Raw genomic sequence first — 19,579 nt, 5'->3', positions numbered from 1 at the left:
GTCACTAAAAAAAAATAATAATAAATTTTAAAATACCTAAGTATAGGTATTTCATAGTTGACAAAGATGAACAGCCTCACAGGGAAACAGCTAAAAACAGAGCAATGATTCTTTTTTTTTTCTACTCTTTAAATCTATTTTTATTGATTTCAGAGAGGGACAGAGATAGAAACATCAATGGTGGAAGAGAATCATTGATTGGCTGCCTCCTGCACACCCCCTACTGGGGATCAAGCCCTCAACCAGACATGTGCCCTGACCGGTAATCTAACTGACCTCCTGGTGCATGGGATGTCGCCCAACCAACTAAGCCACACCAGCCCAGTGATTCTTTAAGTATTTCCCCATTTTTAATTCACATTCTCCCTAAGTAATCAGGGTTCCAGCTACATACTGACCCACTTCCCCCAAAATCTACCTACAGACAAGTGCAGGAAAGTAAATGAATCAAACTTTAATCATTCCAATTAGAGATGAAGGTATAAATTAGGATTGGAGCTGAGTCATCTATAATTTAATAGTTACTCTTTCTTTAGCACTTCACAAATTACAAAGTGTCTCATCTTTCATAATCTCTGACATTTCACAATCACCTTGTGAAATGGATACTATTCCTATCACCATTTTACATGAGAAACCTGAGGCTTAGGTTACTTGGACTTGTCCAAGGTTATCAGCTAAGTCTTCTTTCTCATCCCATTCAACCTTATTATATTTCAGTTTTCAAGACCATATTGTAAGATGTTCCCCTTCCAAAAATACACACTGTAGCCCAACCAGCGTGGCTCAGTGGTTGGGCATCAACTTATGAACCAGGAGGTCACAGTTCGGTTCCCAGTCAGGGCACATGCCCAGGTTGCGGGCTCAATCCCCAGTGTGGGGCGTGCAGAAGGCAACCGATCAATGATTCTCTCTCATCACTGATGTTTCTATCTCTCTCTCCCTTCCCCTTCCTCTCTGAAATCAATCAATCAATATATATATATATGTATATATGTGTGTATGTATATATACACATATATGTACACACATATATAAAAATGCACAATGTACACGTTATTCCCATACATTTTTAAGAAAAACAAACACTAAATTGTGTATATGTGTTCACTAAAGGTTTCTGTAAAAAAGCTTAATCCAACAGAAAATAAATGTATTGCCCAGTTGACCAAAACATGACCCCTTCAAAAAAAAAGTGTCATTATTAGCTTACAATCTATTCTAATTACATTTTACCTAGGATCAAGTTGCTCCTGATCACTTTTTTCTCAGATTCTGCAGTCAAATTATGTTCAGTAAAAATGTAGTGAAATCAGGCACATGCAAAAAATGAAACTAGACCACAAACTTATACCATAAACAAGAATAAACTCAAAATGGACAAAAGACTTAAATGTAAGTCGCAAAACCATAAAAATCCGAGAAGAAAACATAGGCAGTAAAACCTCAGATATGTCTTGTAGCAACATTTTTGCTGTTATATCTCCTAGGACAAGGAAAACAAAAGAAAAAATAAACAAATGGAACTACATCAAACTAAAAAGTTTCTGTACAGCAAAGGAAACCATCAACAAAATGAAAAGGGGCCAAGACCGGTTTGGCTCAGTGGATAGAGCGTCGGCCTGCGGACTGAAAGGTCCCAGGTTCAATTCTGGTCAAGGGCATGTACCTTGGTTGCGGGCACATCCCCAGTGGGAGGTGTGCAGGAGGCAGCTGGTCGATGTTTCTCTCTCATCGATGTTTCTGAACTCTCTATCTCTCTCCCTTCCTCTCTGTGAAAAATCAATAAAAACATATTTAAAAAAAAATGAAAAGGAAACCCACTGTATGGGAGAACCATATTTGTCAATGATACATCTGATAAGGGGTTCATTTCCAAAATATATTAAAAATTACACAACTCACCAGGGAGATAAACAATCCAATGCTCAACTTCACTAATCATCAGAGATGCTAATTAAAACCACAGAGAGATATCATTTCACACCTGCCAGAATGACTACCATCAATAAATCAACAAACAACAAGTGTTGGCGAGGATGTAGAAAAAAGGGACCCCTTGTACAATGCGGGTGGAAATGCAAACTGGTGCAACCACTAATGAAAACAGTATGGAGTTTCCTCAAAAAATTAAATATGAACTGCCTTTTGACCCAGTGGTCCCACTTCTGGAAATATATCCTAAGAATCCTGAAACATCAATCAAAAAGAATACATGCACCCCTATATAAATTACACTGTTATTTACAATATCCAAGATTTGGAAATAGCCCAAGTGCCCATTATTAGATGAGTGGATAAAAAAACTGGGGAAATACTATGTGGCTATAAAAAAAAAAAAAAAAAAGGAACTTACCTTTTGCAACAGCATGGATGGACCTGGAGATTATTATGCTAAGCGAAATAAACCAACAGACAAATACCATATGATCTCACTTACACGTGGAATCTAATGAACAAAATAAACAGGCAAACAAAATAGAACCAGAGGCATGGATACATGGAACAGACTGACAGAGGTCAGAGGGCAGGGGGAGGGAGTGGTGGTTGGGGGGCTGGATGACAGAAGGTAAAAAGATTAGCCAAAGAACATATATGCATAGCCAATGGACACAAACAAGTGTGGACATGGCCAAAGGCAGTGGGGTGGAGGCTGGGTGAAGCTGGGTAAAGGGGGTGAAAATGGGAGACACCTGTAATAGTGTCAACAATTTTTTTAAAAATAGTGAAGCCTTCTGAATAGTTTCTGATGCTACACGGCAAGTAATCAAAACATAGAATAAAATAACATCTGTATGCTAACAGTGCTAGACACAATAGTATACAGACTATTTCAGCTGAATCTACCCCAGAAAGCTTGAGTCTGCTACAGCAGCACCCTGTACAGTGAAATGTGGTACTGCATGAGGCAATACTAGTAGAATATCTTATGTCAGGAGACCTCAGTTGTTCTCGTTATACCCCCACTAGCTTATATAAGTAACTCCCCTTTCTCTTTGGTCCTTACTTATCTACAAAGTAAAGAAGATGAAATAGGATGATCTCTCAGGTTCATTCCAACTTTAACATTCTACTATTCTAATTACTGTCTAGAGTTCCTAAAAGTAAAAGACAATTTGTAATAAAAACATTTTAAAGTTGTATAAAATTATTTTCTTTTGACCATTTTGGTCAATTCACTATCAAGTGTCTAGTTATATATGTGCCATGCAGTGTGGATACCACAAGAATAAGATACAAGCCACCCTCAATTGTAAGGGAGAAGAGAGACATGTAATTAATTTCCATATTCTGTGGTCAATGTTATCGGGCTAACACAAGTGCTATAGAAGTAGAGATAATATGCCTAAATAAGGCTGAGGCAACATGAGTGGGTTTGGAAAAAAGTGTCTTAAAGACTCCATTTTAGGAAGATGATTTTGGAAGTCATGGGGAAGATGCATTTGAAGGAGGCAAGATTAGAGGAAGACCAGGAGGAGACTTTAGAGACCACTAGAGACAGCAGTCTAGGTAAGGGATGATGAAGGTCTAGAGTAGAGGAGTTATGGAAGGTAAGAAAAGAAGAACAACTTGCTTATGAATAGTTTGTTTTCCTTAATTTAAATGTTACCCATGAAATCTACTTTATATTACTTAAATGCATTCTTTCTACATAGATAACAAAAAAGCAAATTTCAAACCAGTTTCTACCCAAATGATCACAATTTCAGAACAAGCTTTACTACAGGCTTTTTTTCTTATAAATAAAACAATTTACTCAAAGATGTCTCTAACAAAATGCCAATGTCAAATTTTCCTCTGTTCACTTTTTAGTTCTCTGAAAAGTCAGAATTCAGAGCCCAGAACCAAAATTTAGAAGAAAAAAAAATTTGACATGGATAATAGAGACCATTATAAACTTTTGAACAATAATAGATACAGAGGCAGAGCTGCCTCAAACAGATTGTCAAACTGCAGCAGGAAGGCCGGGGAGGGTTGGGGGGCAGGAGGTAGGGGGGTAAGAGATCAACTAAAGGACTTGTATGCATGCATATAAACATAACCAGTGGACATAAGACATTGGGGGATAGGGGAGGCTAGGGGACTGTCTAGGGCGGGGGGATAAAATGGACACATATGTAATACCCTTTGTAATACTTTAAGCAATAAAAAAAAAAAAAAGAAAAGAAAAAGAAAAAAATTTGAGCAATGTGTTAACATTTAAACCCAAGATCATAAGCAGAATACCCCAAATCAAAATATATATGAAGTGAAAGAAAGGCCAGAGATAAGAAACAAGTAAAAAGAATCACTTGAAGCAAGAAACCCAAGATATAAACCATATTTACTTACAGGATCAACAAAGTCCATATTGAGTCCATAACAAAGTTTTTGGATTCGAGATGTAATTTTGTCGAACATGACCCGTTCTTGGCGGCCATCTGAAGAATCAAACCATACAATTCATGTTAGCACTTATTAAGATAGCAATGTAAAAGAATCAAATGTAATCAATACATGAACTTTTAAAATTGACCAACATAGAATGCTATTATAAGATTCAGCCCCCCAGTAGATTCATCAAGATATTATTTATGTATCTTCAAAGAGTAGGAATTCTATTCTGAAAATCTTCTCTTCCCTTTCATTATAAATTAGATGGATTCTTACAATAACTTCCCAAATGACTGATCTGTTTCTCACCTTGTCCCATTGGCAGCCAGAATTATTCTTTAAAACTTACATCAAAAAAAGAAAAGAAAAAAAAAACCTTACATCCAAGTCATGTCATTACCCCCTCCAAATTCCCAATAGTGGTTGATCATCTCCTTCAGAATCAAATTAAAAATTATTACAATAATGCAGATTCCTAAATCTGTCCTGTATACCTCTTTTCCTCACTTCACCTCCTACTCTCCCACCTTCCTCACTTTACACTGGCCTCTTTGCTATTTCTACTGATGTCAGGTCTTTGCTCAATATAATCTTCTCAATGAGGCTTTCCCTGATCACGCTATTTTAAATTTTAATACCCCAAACACAGCCTTATCCTCCTCCTCCTCCTTCTATGCTTTATTTTTCTCCACAGCACTTATCATGACATACTCTACATTTTATAGTAGTCCCCCTTATCCATTCCAAGACCCCCAGTGAATGCCTGAAACCAGACATTACCAAGCCCTACTATATATAGGGTACCCCCAATAAATGTATGCACACTTTAACAGCTGATTTTTATTACATTTTGAAAAGAAATGTATTTTAATAAAACTGCCTTTATAATTATTTAAAGTATGTTTACATTTTGGGGGGCATTCCCTGTATGTTTTTTTCCTCTACATACTTACCTTTCTTCTCAACCAACTTCTTTAACACTGCAGGAAATGTGGCGGCAGCAGCTTATCAGGAAATGCAGCCTTTTGGATAATTTTTATATTTTTCAGTCCAAACATATCCTTAAATTTTCATAACCATCCATTAATTGCGATAAAGGATGTGGTGCCATTTGTTTTACAAATGCCTTGCTGAAATGTTCGTATAAGCTTGATGATTTCTGGAGCAACATGCTGACATCAATCAGAACACGTTTTTTGTCTGTCTTCCATCCACAAATGTAATGCCTTTTCCATCTTAGCTAAGCATTTATCATGGACTGTTATGGTAACTTTTGCAATCTGAGGTTCGACAAAACTTCCAGTTTCATGGATAGAAGATTCATTCTTACCATAGCTCTGAGCAATCTCAGTATACGTTTTTCTTTCCTTAAGCTGAGAACACGTTCCCTTTGACATAGCTGACTCACCAGCATAAATTCTCTTACGGTTTCTCAATGTTAAGTAAAATAAAAGTCATGGTGAGACAACTAAGTAGTGCATATAATGTATATGCTGGATAAAGAGATGATTCAAGTCTCAGATGAGATGAAAAGCCTGATGGTGCAAGTTTTCATCTGCCACTAAGAACAGCATACAATTTAAAATGCATGAACTTATTTCTGGAGTTTTCCATTTAATACTTCTGGACCATGGTTGAGTGCAGGCAAATGAAATCACAAATAAGAGGGGACTATTGTATTTGTTTATTGTGACTCTCACCATCAATCCACTAGAATAACTTTCAGAAGAAAAAGATTTTTTGCATGTTTTATTTTACTTGCATGTATTCCCCAGTGTCCAGACCAAGGAGAAGGCCTAGCACAGAAGTTGGCAAACTGCGGCTCGCGAGCTACATGCGGCTCTTTGGCCCCTTGAGTGTGGCTCTTCCACAAAATACCACGTGCAGGCGCGCATGAACAGTGCGACTGAAACTTTGTGGCCCATGCGCAGAAGTCGGTATTTTGTGGAAGAGCCACACTCAAGGGGCCAAAGAGCTGCATGTGGCTCGCGAGCCGCAGTTTGCCGACCACTGGCCTAGCACATAGTAGTCAAGTATTTACTGATTGCTAAATGACTTATAAACCTGTTCCTATTCTAACACCAACATGATAAAGTTGGCTTAAATACTCTCCTAGGGTAATTATTAATTTTGGATTTGTTACATATCAAGATCACCTTCCGCCTTAACCGGTTTGGCTCAGTGGATAGAGCGCTGGCCTGTGGACCAAGAGGTCCCAGGTTCAATTCCAGTCAAGGGCATGTACCTTGGTTGTGGGCACATCCCCAATAGGAGGTGCCCAGGAGGCAGCTGATCGATGTTTCTCTCTCATCAATGTTTCTGACTCTCTATCCCTCTCCCTTCCTCTCTGTAAAAAATAAATAAAATATATTAAAAATAAATAAAGTAAATGTTTATTTTCTATCCAGTAGTCATGTTTTGTTATCTTTGATAACAGTTGTTTTGGGATACAATGTTGTTTTAGGCTCAGTCCAAAGGTTATTTTGCCCAGTTTTCACACCCCAAAGGTTTGAAGAATAAGATGCACAAGGCAGTTGCTCTGGATAGCAGCTCCAACTCCATTTTAAAAAGGCTGCATTTATGCCCTAGCCAGTTTGGCTCAATGGACAGAGTGTTGGCCTGCAGACTGAAGGGTCCCGGATTCAAATCTAGTCAAGGGCACATGCCCAGGTTACCTGCTTGATCCCCAGTAGGGGGCATGCAGGAGGCAGCCAATCAATGATTTTCTTTTCTCATTGACATTTCTATCTCTCTCCCTCTCTTTTTCTCTTAAGTCAATAAAAATATATTTTAAAAATAAAAAGGCTCTATTTATATTATTTTTCACATTTTCCCCTTTTGATCAAGATCCTTCCTTAAAAGCATCATCAAAAATGAAATGTCAAAAATGGAAAATGATCTCAAAAACTGCTGAAACCGGTTTGGCTCAGTGGATAGAGCATCGGCCTGCGGACTGAAAGGTCCCAGGTTCGATTCCGGTCAAGGGCATGTACCTGGGTTGCAGGCAATCCCCAGTGGGGGATGTGCAGGAGGCGGCTGATCGATGTTTCTCTCTCATCGATGTTTCTGACTCTCTATCTCTCTCCCTTCCTCTCTGTAAAAAATCAATAAAATATATTTAAAAACAAACAAACAAACAAAAAAAAAAAACCCTAAAAACGACATGGAAAATGAAAAGCAACACTGGCCCCTTGTTGCCAGGAAGATTCATATCCAGTATGTCATGTGCCATTTAGGAAGAAATGTTAGGCACATTCTTGTGCTTCATTATGCCCCATTTGGGGTTCTTGCCCTTCCCTGGAATGTTAGGCACATCCTTGTGCTCCATGAGATTTTCCTGTTATTTTCATTATAGGTTTCATTAACGGCCTTCAGTTTCCAGTAAATTGCCTCACCCAGTTTCCAGTGGACTGCCTACACCAGGCCCTATAGGTTACTTTAACTGACCTTCACAAGAGACATAAATATCCCACTCCCCCTACTCTGCTCCAGTGATGCATTTTGGTCGCAGCCCTTCTACTCACAGATGTAACAATCTATATATATATAAAAGCCTAAGTGACCATTACGACTGAACGACCAGAACAACCGGAATGACCAGTCGACCAGTCACTATGACCCACACTGACCACGAGGGGGAAGACACTCAATGCAGGAGCTGCCCCTGGTGGTCAGTGCACTCCCACAGCCAACCTCCCATGGCCCCTTCCCCCAGCCGGCTAGCCAACCTCCTGGGGTTCCTCCCCTCATCCGGCTGGCCCCCCAATAGGCCTCGATTGCTGGCCAGGCCAAGGGACCCCACACGTGCACGAATCTGTGCACTGGGCCTCTAGTAAATTTATAAATTCTTTACCACTTTTGGCCTTGTGTGTTCCTCCTTCAGCAACCCTAACAAAGAAAGAGGTTTTCTTTTTTCTTAGGAGCCTTAAGCCGCATTTGAGCAACAAGAGCACTAAAGCAGAGGTCTTTTTCTTTTTCTTTTAAACAATTTACAGTGTAACAATTTATTTTAGAGAAGGAGAGGGGGAAAGAGAGAATTATAGGTCAGTTGCTTCCCCTATGCACCCCAAACCCACTACCTGGATATGTGCACTGTCTGGGAATCAAACCCATGCTCCAACCCAGCCTCAAAAGCCAGAGGAAGGAAGACTTTACTATCGTGTTTAAGGGCAAACATCTTCTATAGTTCTTTAGGTTTCTCCTATGAAGTTTCATTCGCCTTAATGATCTCAGAATGTTGAGCAACCATTATCAGAGTGCTTACTGTCTTTATAACATCAAGCTATGCAGAACAAAGTTTTATAACTGCAAAAATCCCTGTAATAACAAACAAAATGCTAAGTCCAATTTGCAGACTAGATCTGAAACAGGAGGCAATACTGATGGCAGTCAGCTTATTAGAGAATCATGAAGTGTCAATGAGTTCTGTATTTAATCATTTGGCTTGTGTCTAGACTTTATCTAATTCCATCTTTATTTCACCAGAGGTGTTTTATTTAAGTACAACAAAAGGTATTAACAGTGCAAACCCCACCTTGATTAGCTAGGACATGGTCAAGAGTAATTCTATTGTCTAAAATAATTGTACAAGGGAATTTAAAGATTTTTCCTGTTTTGGCAGTAGCCCCAGCAATTTCCCTTCAAGTTGTTTACTGTCTGATTATGTATTTATTTACTGTAAATAAAGGAAAAAGTATTTTTCCAAATCTGGTATCTTTACTGAGGTAGACATAGCCAGGTATTAACATGTAAAGCACCCAGTCTGTTTTGTCTTCCGGATGGAAAGTATAGTGTCAGTCAGCAGTGACTGACAGGGCGCTTAATGTGTTAAACATCCTTGACTATGTGTGTAATCAGTTGTACATTTTGACCTTGAAGGTTTAAAAATGATGCCCTATATTGAATAATCTTCCTAGTCAGAAATTAAGGCAAAAAGGAATTATAGTGAGTGTTTGGCCTCTGATATTCCTTGTGAAACAGAAAGAACTGAAGGAAAAAAGGGAAAATTTGTGAGGTAGGAGGGAACTGAAGATAAAAAAGGGGATATGAACATGTAGACCATATAGTACTGGTCAAGTATCTTGGGTTAGTTGTCCACAACAGATGTAATCTGCTTTACATCCTAGTAATTTTGGTTGAGAAGTACAGTTAAGTATAAAACAACTTTCTTTAAATGGGAATCATGAATTCAATATCTCTGAAAGCAGAAACTACATCTACCTACTTACCACTGTAACCTCAGTGCCGAGCACAATATCCACACAGATTTGTAAAATAATACAGTGGATTGTAAAGGAGATGAGGGAGGGAAGGGAGATAAAGAACCTGGAATAGAAGAGAGATGATCAGAGTGCAAATGGGTGCTTTAGAAGGTGTTATTTTGCAAACTTTTGTTTCAGTTTTATGTATGTGTACATACACATGCATGTGTTTACTAAGTCATTATGTAGAATGTAATTTTTACCATGAGTTACAATCAAAAGTTTTGAAAACACTATACTACTAAATTCCAAAGCACACTTTACAACTAAACCAGCTTCACGGCATTTATTCCAATGGTTCTCAACTTTTATTTTTCAACCTGATCTCCCTAGGCCAGTGGTCGGCAAACTCATTAGTCAACAGTACCAAATATCAACAGTACAACGATTGAAATTTCTTTGGAGAGCCAAATTTTTTAAACTTAAACTATATAGGTAGGTACATTGTTATTAACTTAATTAGGGTACTCCTAAGCTGGCCTTTGCTAAAAACATCCTCAATCTGATTGAGGCACGTTCGCTGAGGTTGACCCCTTCCAACTCTCCCATTCACACTCGTCTATCTGAAACAAGTATACAAGATGAGTGTGGATGGGAGAGTTGAAAGGGGTCGACCTCGGTGAACATACCTCAAAACAATGTACCTCCCCCGCCTGCGCCGCATCTCCCACCGCCCTACCAACCAACACCCACCACTTCTTCTAACGCCACTTCTTCAAAATAGACTCGCCCAGGCCGAAAACTGACTTCTGCGCATGGGCCACGAAGTTTCAATCACACTGTACGTGCGCTCCCGCACGTGGTATTTTGTGGAAGAGCCACACTCAAGGGGGCAAAGAGCCACGGTTTGCCGACCACTGCCCTAGGCAATATGATATTCTCCCACAAGAAAAATAGCTCAAGAGAGCAGACGAGAAAAACTCATCTACTATTCCAATTCGGATATCTAACAACCAGAGGCCCAGTGCACGAAATTCATGTACTGGTAGGGTCCCTAGAGGCTGCCAGCCAGCTGGGGTCTCCCTCCCTTCCCCTGGCAGCCCACCCCCTGGCCCACCTCCTGGAAGAACTCTGTCAAGGGGACCATTTGCAAACTACACTTTTATTATATAGGATTTTCATATGGGTTATTCCTATGTCCCTAACCACCCTAAGATCTCTGAAGATGGAATTGCCTCTCCCTCTAATATTTCCCTCAAAGTGCTTAGCGATATATTAGCACATTCAACAAGTACTTACAGGTTGATGACCAGTTGCCCTCCTGAATAATTACATTGAAATTCACAAAACTACAGGAGTTAGTCCGCTACTACACTGACATACCAAAAATAAAAAGCACATTAAAACTTGAACGTAAATAAAATAAACAAATCTAAATACAAAGTTGTATATTAACAAGCCTTGCTGAATGCTACACTGAAAGATTCTACTAAACCCTCTGGATCAAATTATGTTCTCTGAAGGAATGAGAAACAAAATAAGCCGTGTCTTTTAGAGCTTGTGTAGGGGAGTACTTTGTAAACTCCAGTATTTGAAAGTGAACCCAAAAAATTAAAAACTCAATACAAAGGTGTTACCCACGCAGTAATCTACATCCACAAGTTTTCAGTTCATCTGTTACAGATTTACCATAAGAGCATACTCATCCTTCCATATCTTTTTCTATAGGTCTAAAAAACTTGATGTACATGTCTGAGGTCTTTTGGTCTCATCAGGTAAAATGGGAGACTAGGGAAATTCAGAGAACGTTCTAAAGATACTAAAGACAGGATGAAGGGCCACCACTGTGCAGGAGGCAGTCAGTCAATGATTCTCTCTCATCTCTTAACTATAGCTAAACCACCTGGCAACAACCAAATCAATTACCGGCCTACCAACTGCATTCATTATAGCCTATATTTTCCTTTTTTTAAATCTTCACCCAAGGATATGTTTTTATTCATTTTAGAGAAAAAGGGGGGGAGGGGAAGGAAAAAATGAGAGAGGGGAGAGAGAGGGGGGAGGGAGAGGGAGAGGAAGGAGAAAGAAAGGGAGAAAGGGAGATAGAAGCATCCATCGTTGTGCCTCCCGAGAGTGGCTCAGCGGGAATTGAACCTGCAACCTTCTGTTGTATAGGACAATGCTCCAACTGAGCCACCCCATCACCAGGGCTTCATAAACATTTATATATTTTTTAAATACATTTTTATTTATTTCAGAAAGAAAGGGAGAGGGAGAGAAACATCAATGAGAAAGAATCATTGATTGGCTGCCTCCTGCACGACCTCTAGTAGGGGGCGGAGCCCACAACCAGGGCATGCGCCCTGGCCAGAAATCGAACCCTTGACCGCTTGGTCCACAGGTCGATGCTCAACACACTGAGGCAAGCGTGGGGGGGGATCCTATATTTTAAAATAATTATTCTTCCCACTGTCCCGTGTGGCTCGGTTGGTTGAGCAGCGCACCATGCACCGAGAGGCAGGGTACGGGGCGGGGTTACCGGCTGATTCAGGTAAGGGGTATGCAAGAGGCATCCAATCGATGTTTCTCTCGCATTGATGCTTCTCTCTCTCTCTCCCCCTTCTTTTCTCTCTAAAAAATAAAATCAATAAAGTAAAATTTATTCTCATTCAATCTTTGAGCATTTCTTCATGGCAGGTCCAGTGCTAGTGTGGGCATAAAGTGCCCTCTTTGAAACTCAGAACCTAGTGGATAAAACAAACATCCGGTCAGCCAACTAGTATTTGCGGAGTGCCAAATATTGTAAAATGGCTTTTAGCATCAGTCGATTCAACTCAGGACTTGTTCCTATCGGCCTGGCATGGTTCTGTGTTAAAAGTACCTTTTGGCCCTGGCTGGCTTGGCTCAGTGGATAGAGCGTTGGTCTGCGGACTGGAGGGGCCCAGGTTCGATTCTGCCTTCCATTCCAGCCAACAGCACATGCCTGGGTTGGGGGCTCGATCCCCAGTAGGGGGCGTGCAGGAGGCAGCCGAACAATGACTCTCTCTCATCACTCACGTTTCTATCTCTCTCTCCCTCTCCAATCCTCTCTGAAATCAACAAATACATACATGTATATTAAAAGTACATTTTGCTCTAGTCTTCCCCAACCTGAAAATGAATAAACCCTTTCCCCAGGCAGGGACTGTCCCTCATAACGTCACAGCCAAGCAAAAGGCAGGCCCCAAGGAGGCGCCAGCAGGTCTAACGGGAAGTAACTGCTGAGGAGAATGCAAGTCCGCGGCTCTTCCGGGCTCCCATCTTGTCAAAAGGCCTCGGGGACACCCTAATCTGATTCAGTTTCTCCTCGGGGGAAGGGCAGCAGGTCCCTACCCTACCCTCTTCTGGGACTAAACCTGGAACAAATGGCACCACATCCAAACTCCGGGGATATGTCTGTCTGAGATCTGGTTTTTTATTTTTTTTTAATATTTTTTATTGATTTTTTACAGAAATATCGATCAGCTGCCTCCAGCACACACCCCTACTGGGTACGTGCCCCCAACCAAGGCGCGTGACCGGAATCAAACCTGGGACCTTTCAGTCCGCAGGCCGACGCTCTATCCACTGAGCCAAACCGGTTACGGCTTTTTTTTTAAATGTATTTCTTTATTGATTTCAGAGAGGAAGGGAGAAGGAGAGAGAGATAGAAACATCGGCTGCCTCCTGCACACCCCCCACCGGGGATGGAGCCCGCAACCCAGGCATGTGCCCCCCGCCGGAATCGAACCTGGGACCTATCGGTCCGCAGGCTGACGCTCTATCCACTGAGCCAAGTCGGCTAGGGCCTGAGATCTGGTTCTATTCACGGTATCCTCGTCCTTCCACATCTTTTCTATGGGTCAGGGAGCTCATAGGTGCCCTCGGGGGGTACAAAGTCCTTTTTTCCCTAGTAACCCAGTTTTCAAATAAAAGTCGGTTTCCAACCCTGACCTCACCATCAACTCACTGGGCGACTTGGCATCAGTCACCGGACCCCTCTCTCTCCCTCTCTCTGCGCTTCAGTTTCTTCATCTATAAAATGGAGCCGATAATCCTATCTCAGGGGCTCGCGGTGAGGAAAAGGCTGCCTGGGAAACGCTAGGCGCACACAGGGGATACTCGATAAAGGTGAAGGGGTCACTCTTTAGAGACGCGGCTGGATGACCAAGCCGAGGGGGCGCCGACTGAAGATCGAGCCGGGATGGGGGAGGGGGCAGAGGCGCGCCTGCAGGCCCGGCTGGCTGACATGGCGGGAAGCCGCGCGGGCAGGGCGGGAAGCGGCGGAGACGGACGGACGGGCAGGCGCGGCCAACTGCTCGGGCGCCAGCAGCCGCGTCCCCTGACCCGCCCTCCACTGTCCCATCGGCCCCTCCCCGGCCGCTCACCTCGCTTGATCACATGCATCCCGGCTGGTAGCTGAGGCGATACGGATGCGATTCAGGTCTGCAGCGCTCTCTCCTCCGCAGAGAAAGGCAAGACAAGCCGAATCTCCTTCCCGCCACCCGAGACGCAAAAAACAACGTCGCACGCATCACGTTCTCTACGCTACGCTGCCAGCGCCGGGCGGTGGGAAGGACCAGCTTTACAGAAAGTCAGCCTTGCTCATTAGCCACCGTTTGAACGTGGGCGGGGCCCAGGAAACCACGCCCCTTTCGTGGCAGCAGTGGGTGTGGGCACGCCCGGCGGGAATGCGACGCTCCCGCCGCCATATTAAGTGTGGGCAGCGTCCAGCAGCCCGCGCCGCTCCTGCACCTGCGTGGGGTACGGAGTCGACACTGATCTCTCGCCGCCAAGTCTTAGCCGAGCCTGGGACGGGACCCAGCACTCAGGCCCTCCGCTCTCGCCATTGCGTCCCCGCTGAGGTCAAGACAGTTCAAGTATTTTGAAATAACTAAAAGCCAACCATCCAAAACACGTTTTCTTATCTTGCCTCCTGTACTATTTTGATAACACGAGACTGCCGTCTGCTGTGAGCTGTAGCCTGGGATCCATAGCCGGAGGGCCGGGAGCCTCCGGCCTGTTATGTCAGCAGAAAGCCTAGCATTACTCTGTCTGATTGGAAAGGCTTGCTAGGCGAGGGTTTTACCCTGATGTAAATGGGAGCCCCAGGAGAGTTTTGAGAAGGGACAAGATCCGTTTGCTTTTAGAGTTCTTCAGGGGACAGTGGTAGAGACCGGGTCACACATAACGTCCTTGTGGAGGTAGAATAGACATGTCTTGGTGACTGATGTAGAAGCTGGTGATTTGGGCTACACAAACTGATTTTTATGAAACCTCATGTGGCGTTCCCTCCCTAAAATCTTGCATTGGTTTTGGTAGGGGCAGAAATAGAATAGTGGGGACTGGCTGTAATTGTAAGAAGTATTAATCATGCTCTGTTAACTGTTCTGTTCCGATTAGAGAAAGCACATTCTAACCTGGCTGACTTGGGCGCTAACATCGGAATGCAGTCCATCCTCCTTTTCTGAGGGCTGCCTATCATTATGGAAAGATTTACGACCTCAGATAGTCCCAGAGGCACCCACCCTTTGCAAACCCCCACCCCTTATTGTCAATAATCTGGTCCCAGAGGTGCCTGGAGGCACCCCAGAGGCACCAGCCCTCATTGCCTGTAACCATTATACCTTCCTACTTCCCCATGCCTATAATTCTTTAATTCTTACTTTCCCACATAATCTTTGTCCTTCTACCTAATGTAAGCAGCTGGTTTATGGGGAGGGGCAGAGCAGATTTTTGTGGATGACCTGCTGCTCTCCCATACTGCCAGCATTATTGGAATAATGCTTGCTTAACTGGCTCAAGTAGTGACAGTCAGCCCGGACCCATTGGTTGTCTTTGTGTGTTTAAGGATAAAATGTTTTATTTATTGTCTTATAGTAATAATTCTTTGGCAGTATGTATCCTCCAGATGCATCCCAATCTCCCTGAAAAATAATTTTTTTAATGTGAAAATCCTGGGGTTTTTTTTCAGTTACAGTTTACATTCAGTATTGTTTTGTATTAGTTTCAGGTGTACAGCATAGTAGTTAGATAATCACACACTTTAGGAAGGTGTTCCTCATGATATTTCCAGTACCCATCTGGCACCACACAGTGATTACAATACTAGAGGCCCGGTGCACAAAAATTTGTGCACTCAGGGGGAAGGGGGGTCCCTCAGCCTGGCCTTGCCCTCTCGCAGTCTGGGACCCCTTGGGAGATAACACCCTGCTGGCTTAGGCCTGCTCCCGGGTGGCAGAGGGCAGGCCCAATCCCTAGGTGCAGCCCCTGGTCGGGCTCAGAGCAGGGCCGATTGAGGTGTTGGGGCGCCACCCCCTGTCATGCACAGAGCAGGGCAGATGGGGAGGTTGCGATGCCACCCCCAGTCACGCTCAGGGTAGGGCAGATTGTGGGGTTGGGGCACCGCCCCCTGTCACACTCAAGGCAGGGTCGATGGGGAGGTGGCGGCGCCAACCCCTGTCATGCACAGAGCAGGGCCAATCAGGGGGTTGGGGCGCTGCCCCATGCCACACACAGACCAGGGCCCATCAGGGGGGTTGGGGCTCCTTACCCTATCACGCACGGAGCAGGGTCGATCAGGGTTGAGGAGCTCCCCCCTGTCACGCACAGAGCAGGGCCCATCAGGGGGTTGAGGAGCTCCCCCGTGTCACTCAGAGAGTAGGGCCGATAGGGGAGTTGGGGCGCCGCCCCCTGTCACACACAGAGCAGGGCGGATCAGGGGGTTGGGACGCCGCCACTGTCACACTCAGGGCAGGGCCGATGGGGAGGTTATGGCTCTACCCCATCACACACAGAGCAGGACCGATCAGGGGGTTGGGGCGCCGCACCCTGTCACACACAGAGCCGCAGGGCGATCAGGGGTTTGGGGAGCTCCCCCCTATCAGGCACAGAGCAGGGCTGATCAGGAGGTTGGGGCGCCTTCCCCTGTCACGAACAGAGCAGGGCGGATAGGGAGGTTGTGGCCCCACCCCCTGTCGCACACAGAGCTGCAGGGCGATCAGGGGGTTTGGGCACTGCCCCCTGTCACGCTGATCCCGGTGCTGGGAGGCATATTACCCTTTTACTATATAGGGTAGAGGCCTGGTGCATGGGTGGGGCTGGCTGGTTTGCCCTGAAGGGTGTCCTGGATCAGGGTGGGGGTCCCCACTGGGGTGCCTGGCCAACCTGGGTGAGGGGCTGAGGGCTGTTTGCAGCTGGTCACACACCCTTCAGGGTGGGGGTCCCCACTGGGGTGCCTGGCCAGTCTGAGTGAGGGGCTGAGGGCTGTTTTCAGGCTGGGGGTGACTGAAGCTCCCAACTGCTCGTTTTTTTCTTTTTCTTTTTTTAATTCTGGGCCAGCTTTAGCTCTGAGGCTCCACCTCTTAGGCCTCCGCTGCTGAAAGTAGGTATCTGGTTTGTTTTGGTTCGAAACAATGTATAACTCCAGCTCTGACTCCAGCTCTGAGATCCCAGCTCGCTGAAAGCTGGTTTCTGGGGTTTTTGTTAAAATGTTTCAAACTGGAAGAAGCGAAGATTGGAGAACTAAGATGGCGACATAGATAAACACCGGGAAATTGCCGCCTCCCACAACAATTGAAAAATACCGCAAAGGACAGAGCAGACATCATCCAGAACAACAGGAAGCCTGGCTGAGTGTAAATTCTACAACTAGAAGGAAAGAAAAGCACACTGAGAGCCAGAGGAGCTGCGGAGGTGAAGTGCAGAGGTACGGCGGCTCGTGCGCGCGCGGAAAGGGGGTGGCACCTGAGGACGCAGCTGTTTTTTTTGAATCACAAGCTCCCAACTGCTCTGAATTCCGGTTCCAGGAAGTCTCTGGGGACCCAGGACTCATACGGGGAGAAGCTGGACTGTCGGGAAGCGGGTGAACTTGAGTGTGGCTTTCCCTCAGAGGTGCTTGCAGCAATTATCGGGTCACTGAGACGCGCGACTCCTTAGGAGAATCAGCCACAGCTGCTTTCTCCGCCCTTTGACTCCCTGAGACCCCGCCCCACCCAGGCTGCGGCAGAGGCTTTTGCATGTGAATGTACCTAACTGCAGCCGAACCAGGCAGACCCGGAACTTCCAAGAGAAGGCCCAAGGCCCCACAGCGGCTTGCATTGCTTCACAGCTGAGCCTCTTCGTGGCTCCTGCTGTGTGGCCTCAGGCAGAGGCTGAATTAGCACCTCCTTAGATCCAGGAGCCACTGTACCCAGTGGTCAGAGGGGGACCATCCAGATTGCAACTCCTCAGATCCATAAGGGACACACTCAGGGAGCAGACTCAGTGAGCACCAAAGCCCCACTGAAGCAAGTCTTGCCCCAGAAGGGTGTCTTCAGCACAGAAGTTCTCCCACTTCAGACACAGCTGATTCTCACAGCCAATTGGCCTGGAAGTCAATTCCTCCCAGTGATCCTACAACAACCAAGGCACCAAGAGTGCACCAAGAGTGTCCACCCCAGGTAACTGGGGAGGCTGAGCTACTGGGCCCTACAGGACACCTGACGCGCAGGGCCACTCTATCAACACAGAGAAGCAGCCAAAATGCGGAGACAAAGAAACAGGTCACAAATGGCAGAAATGGAGGAAAGCAAACGACTGGATATAGAGTTCAAGGCCACGTTTATAAGGTTTTTCAAGAATTTTATGGAAACTGCCGATAAATTTAATGAATCCCTCAATAAGTATAGTGAGACCATGGAGGACATGAAAAAGGACCAACTAGAAATTAAGCATACACTGACTGAAATAAAGAATAATTTACAGACATCCAACAGCAGACAAGAGGATCCCAAGAATCAAGTCAAAGATTTGAAATACAAAGAAACAAAAAATACCCAACCGAAAAAGAAAAAAGAAAAGAGATTCCAAAAATATGAAGATAGTGTAAGGAACCTCTGGGACAACTTCAAGCGTACCAACATCAGAATTATAGGGGTACCAGAAGGAGAGAGAGGGCAAGATATTGAAAACCTTTTTGAAGAAATAATGACAGAAAACTTCCCCTACCTGGTGAAAGAAATGGACTTACAAGTCCAGGAAGCGCAGAGAACCCCAAACAAAAGGAATCCAAAGAGGACCACACCAAGACACATCATAATTAAAATGCCAAGAGCAAAAGATAAAGAGAGAATCTTAAAAGCAGCAAGAGAAAGACAGTCAGTTACCTACAAGGGAGTACCCATACGACTGTCAGCTGATTTCTCAACAGAAAGCATGCAGGCCAGAAGAGAGTGGCAAGAAATATTCAAAGTGATGAATAGCAAGAACCTGCAACCAAGATTACTTTATCCAGCAAAGCTATCATTCAGAATAGAAGGTCAGATAAAGAGCTTCACGGATAAGAAAAAGCTAAAGGAGTTCATCACCACCAAACCAGCATTATATGAAATGCTGAAAGGTATCCTTTAAGAAGAGGAAGAAGAAAAAGGAACTCTTACCATTTGCCACAGCATGGATGGAACTGGAGAGCGGATAAATACCACAGGATCTCACCCATTTGTGGAATATAATGAACAACATAAACTGATGAACAAGGACTGATCCAGAGACGGAGAGGCATTGATTGGACTGTCGGGCCTTGGAGGGAAGGTAGGGGAGGGTAGGGGTAAGGGGGAAAGATCAACCAAAGGACTTATATGCAAGCATATAGGCCTAACCAATGGACACGGACAACGGGGGGGTGAGGGCATGACCGGGGGGGCGTGGGGGGTAGAGGGTAACGTGGGGACAAGGACACATATGTAATATCTTAATCAATAAAAAATATATTAAAAAAAATGTTTCAAACTGCAGGCTCAGAGGCCTGCAAGGCAGGCGGGGAACGTTGGTTTCCTCCGTCACTGAAGCAAGCAAGCCTCATGTTAGTTTCAAGCCGCCTGGCTGCCGGCTGCCATCTTGGCTGACAGTTAATTTGCATATCGCCCTGATTAGCCAATAGGAAGGGTAGCGGTCGTACGCCAATTACCATGTTTCTCTTTTATTAGATAGGACTAGAGGCCCAGTGC

General features: G+C 44.4%; 1 protein-coding gene and 1 long non-coding RNA gene across 6 annotated transcripts in view; both read right to left on the bottom strand.

The window, feature by feature from the left end:
- RRM1 (ribonucleotide reductase catalytic subunit M1) overlaps positions 1-14,114 on the bottom strand; it is a 56,825-nt gene extending 42,711 nt beyond the window's left edge. The window contains exons 1-2 of one of the 5 annotated variants that reach the window (XM_036325179.1): positions 13,982-14,114; positions 4,333-4,421 (exon numbers count right to left, since the gene is read on the bottom strand). In XM_036325179.1, coding sequence (XP_036181072.1) covers positions 4,333-4,421; positions 13,982-14,000 — 108 coding nt within the window. In that variant the 5' untranslated portion in view covers positions 14,001-14,114. Of the gene's footprint in view, positions 1-2,356; positions 2,376-4,332; positions 4,422-5,327; positions 5,350-13,981 lie in introns of those variants that run through there. The other 4 variants (XM_036325185.1, XM_036325180.1, XM_036325183.1 and 1 more) reach the window with 4 other exon arrangements.
- Positions 12,220-12,500, bottom strand: LOC118664725. Its single transcript, XR_004970394.1, has 2 exons — positions 12,457-12,500; positions 12,220-12,319 (listed from the first exon to the last, which is right to left on the bottom strand). It is a non-coding gene; the product is annotated as an uncharacterized LOC118664725 (long non-coding RNA).
- Positions 14,115-19,579: the final 5,465 nt, after the last annotated feature.

This window comes from Myotis myotis, unplaced genomic scaffold (genome assembly GCF_014108235.1).
Source record: "Myotis myotis isolate mMyoMyo1 unplaced genomic scaffold, mMyoMyo1.p scaffold_m19_p_10, whole genome shotgun sequence".
NCBI classification, from domain to species: Eukaryota; Metazoa; Chordata; class Mammalia; order Chiroptera; family Vespertilionidae; genus Myotis; species Myotis myotis.
The sequence above is the reverse complement of the archived record's forward strand: the minus strand, read 5'-3'. Positions and strand labels throughout refer to the sequence as shown.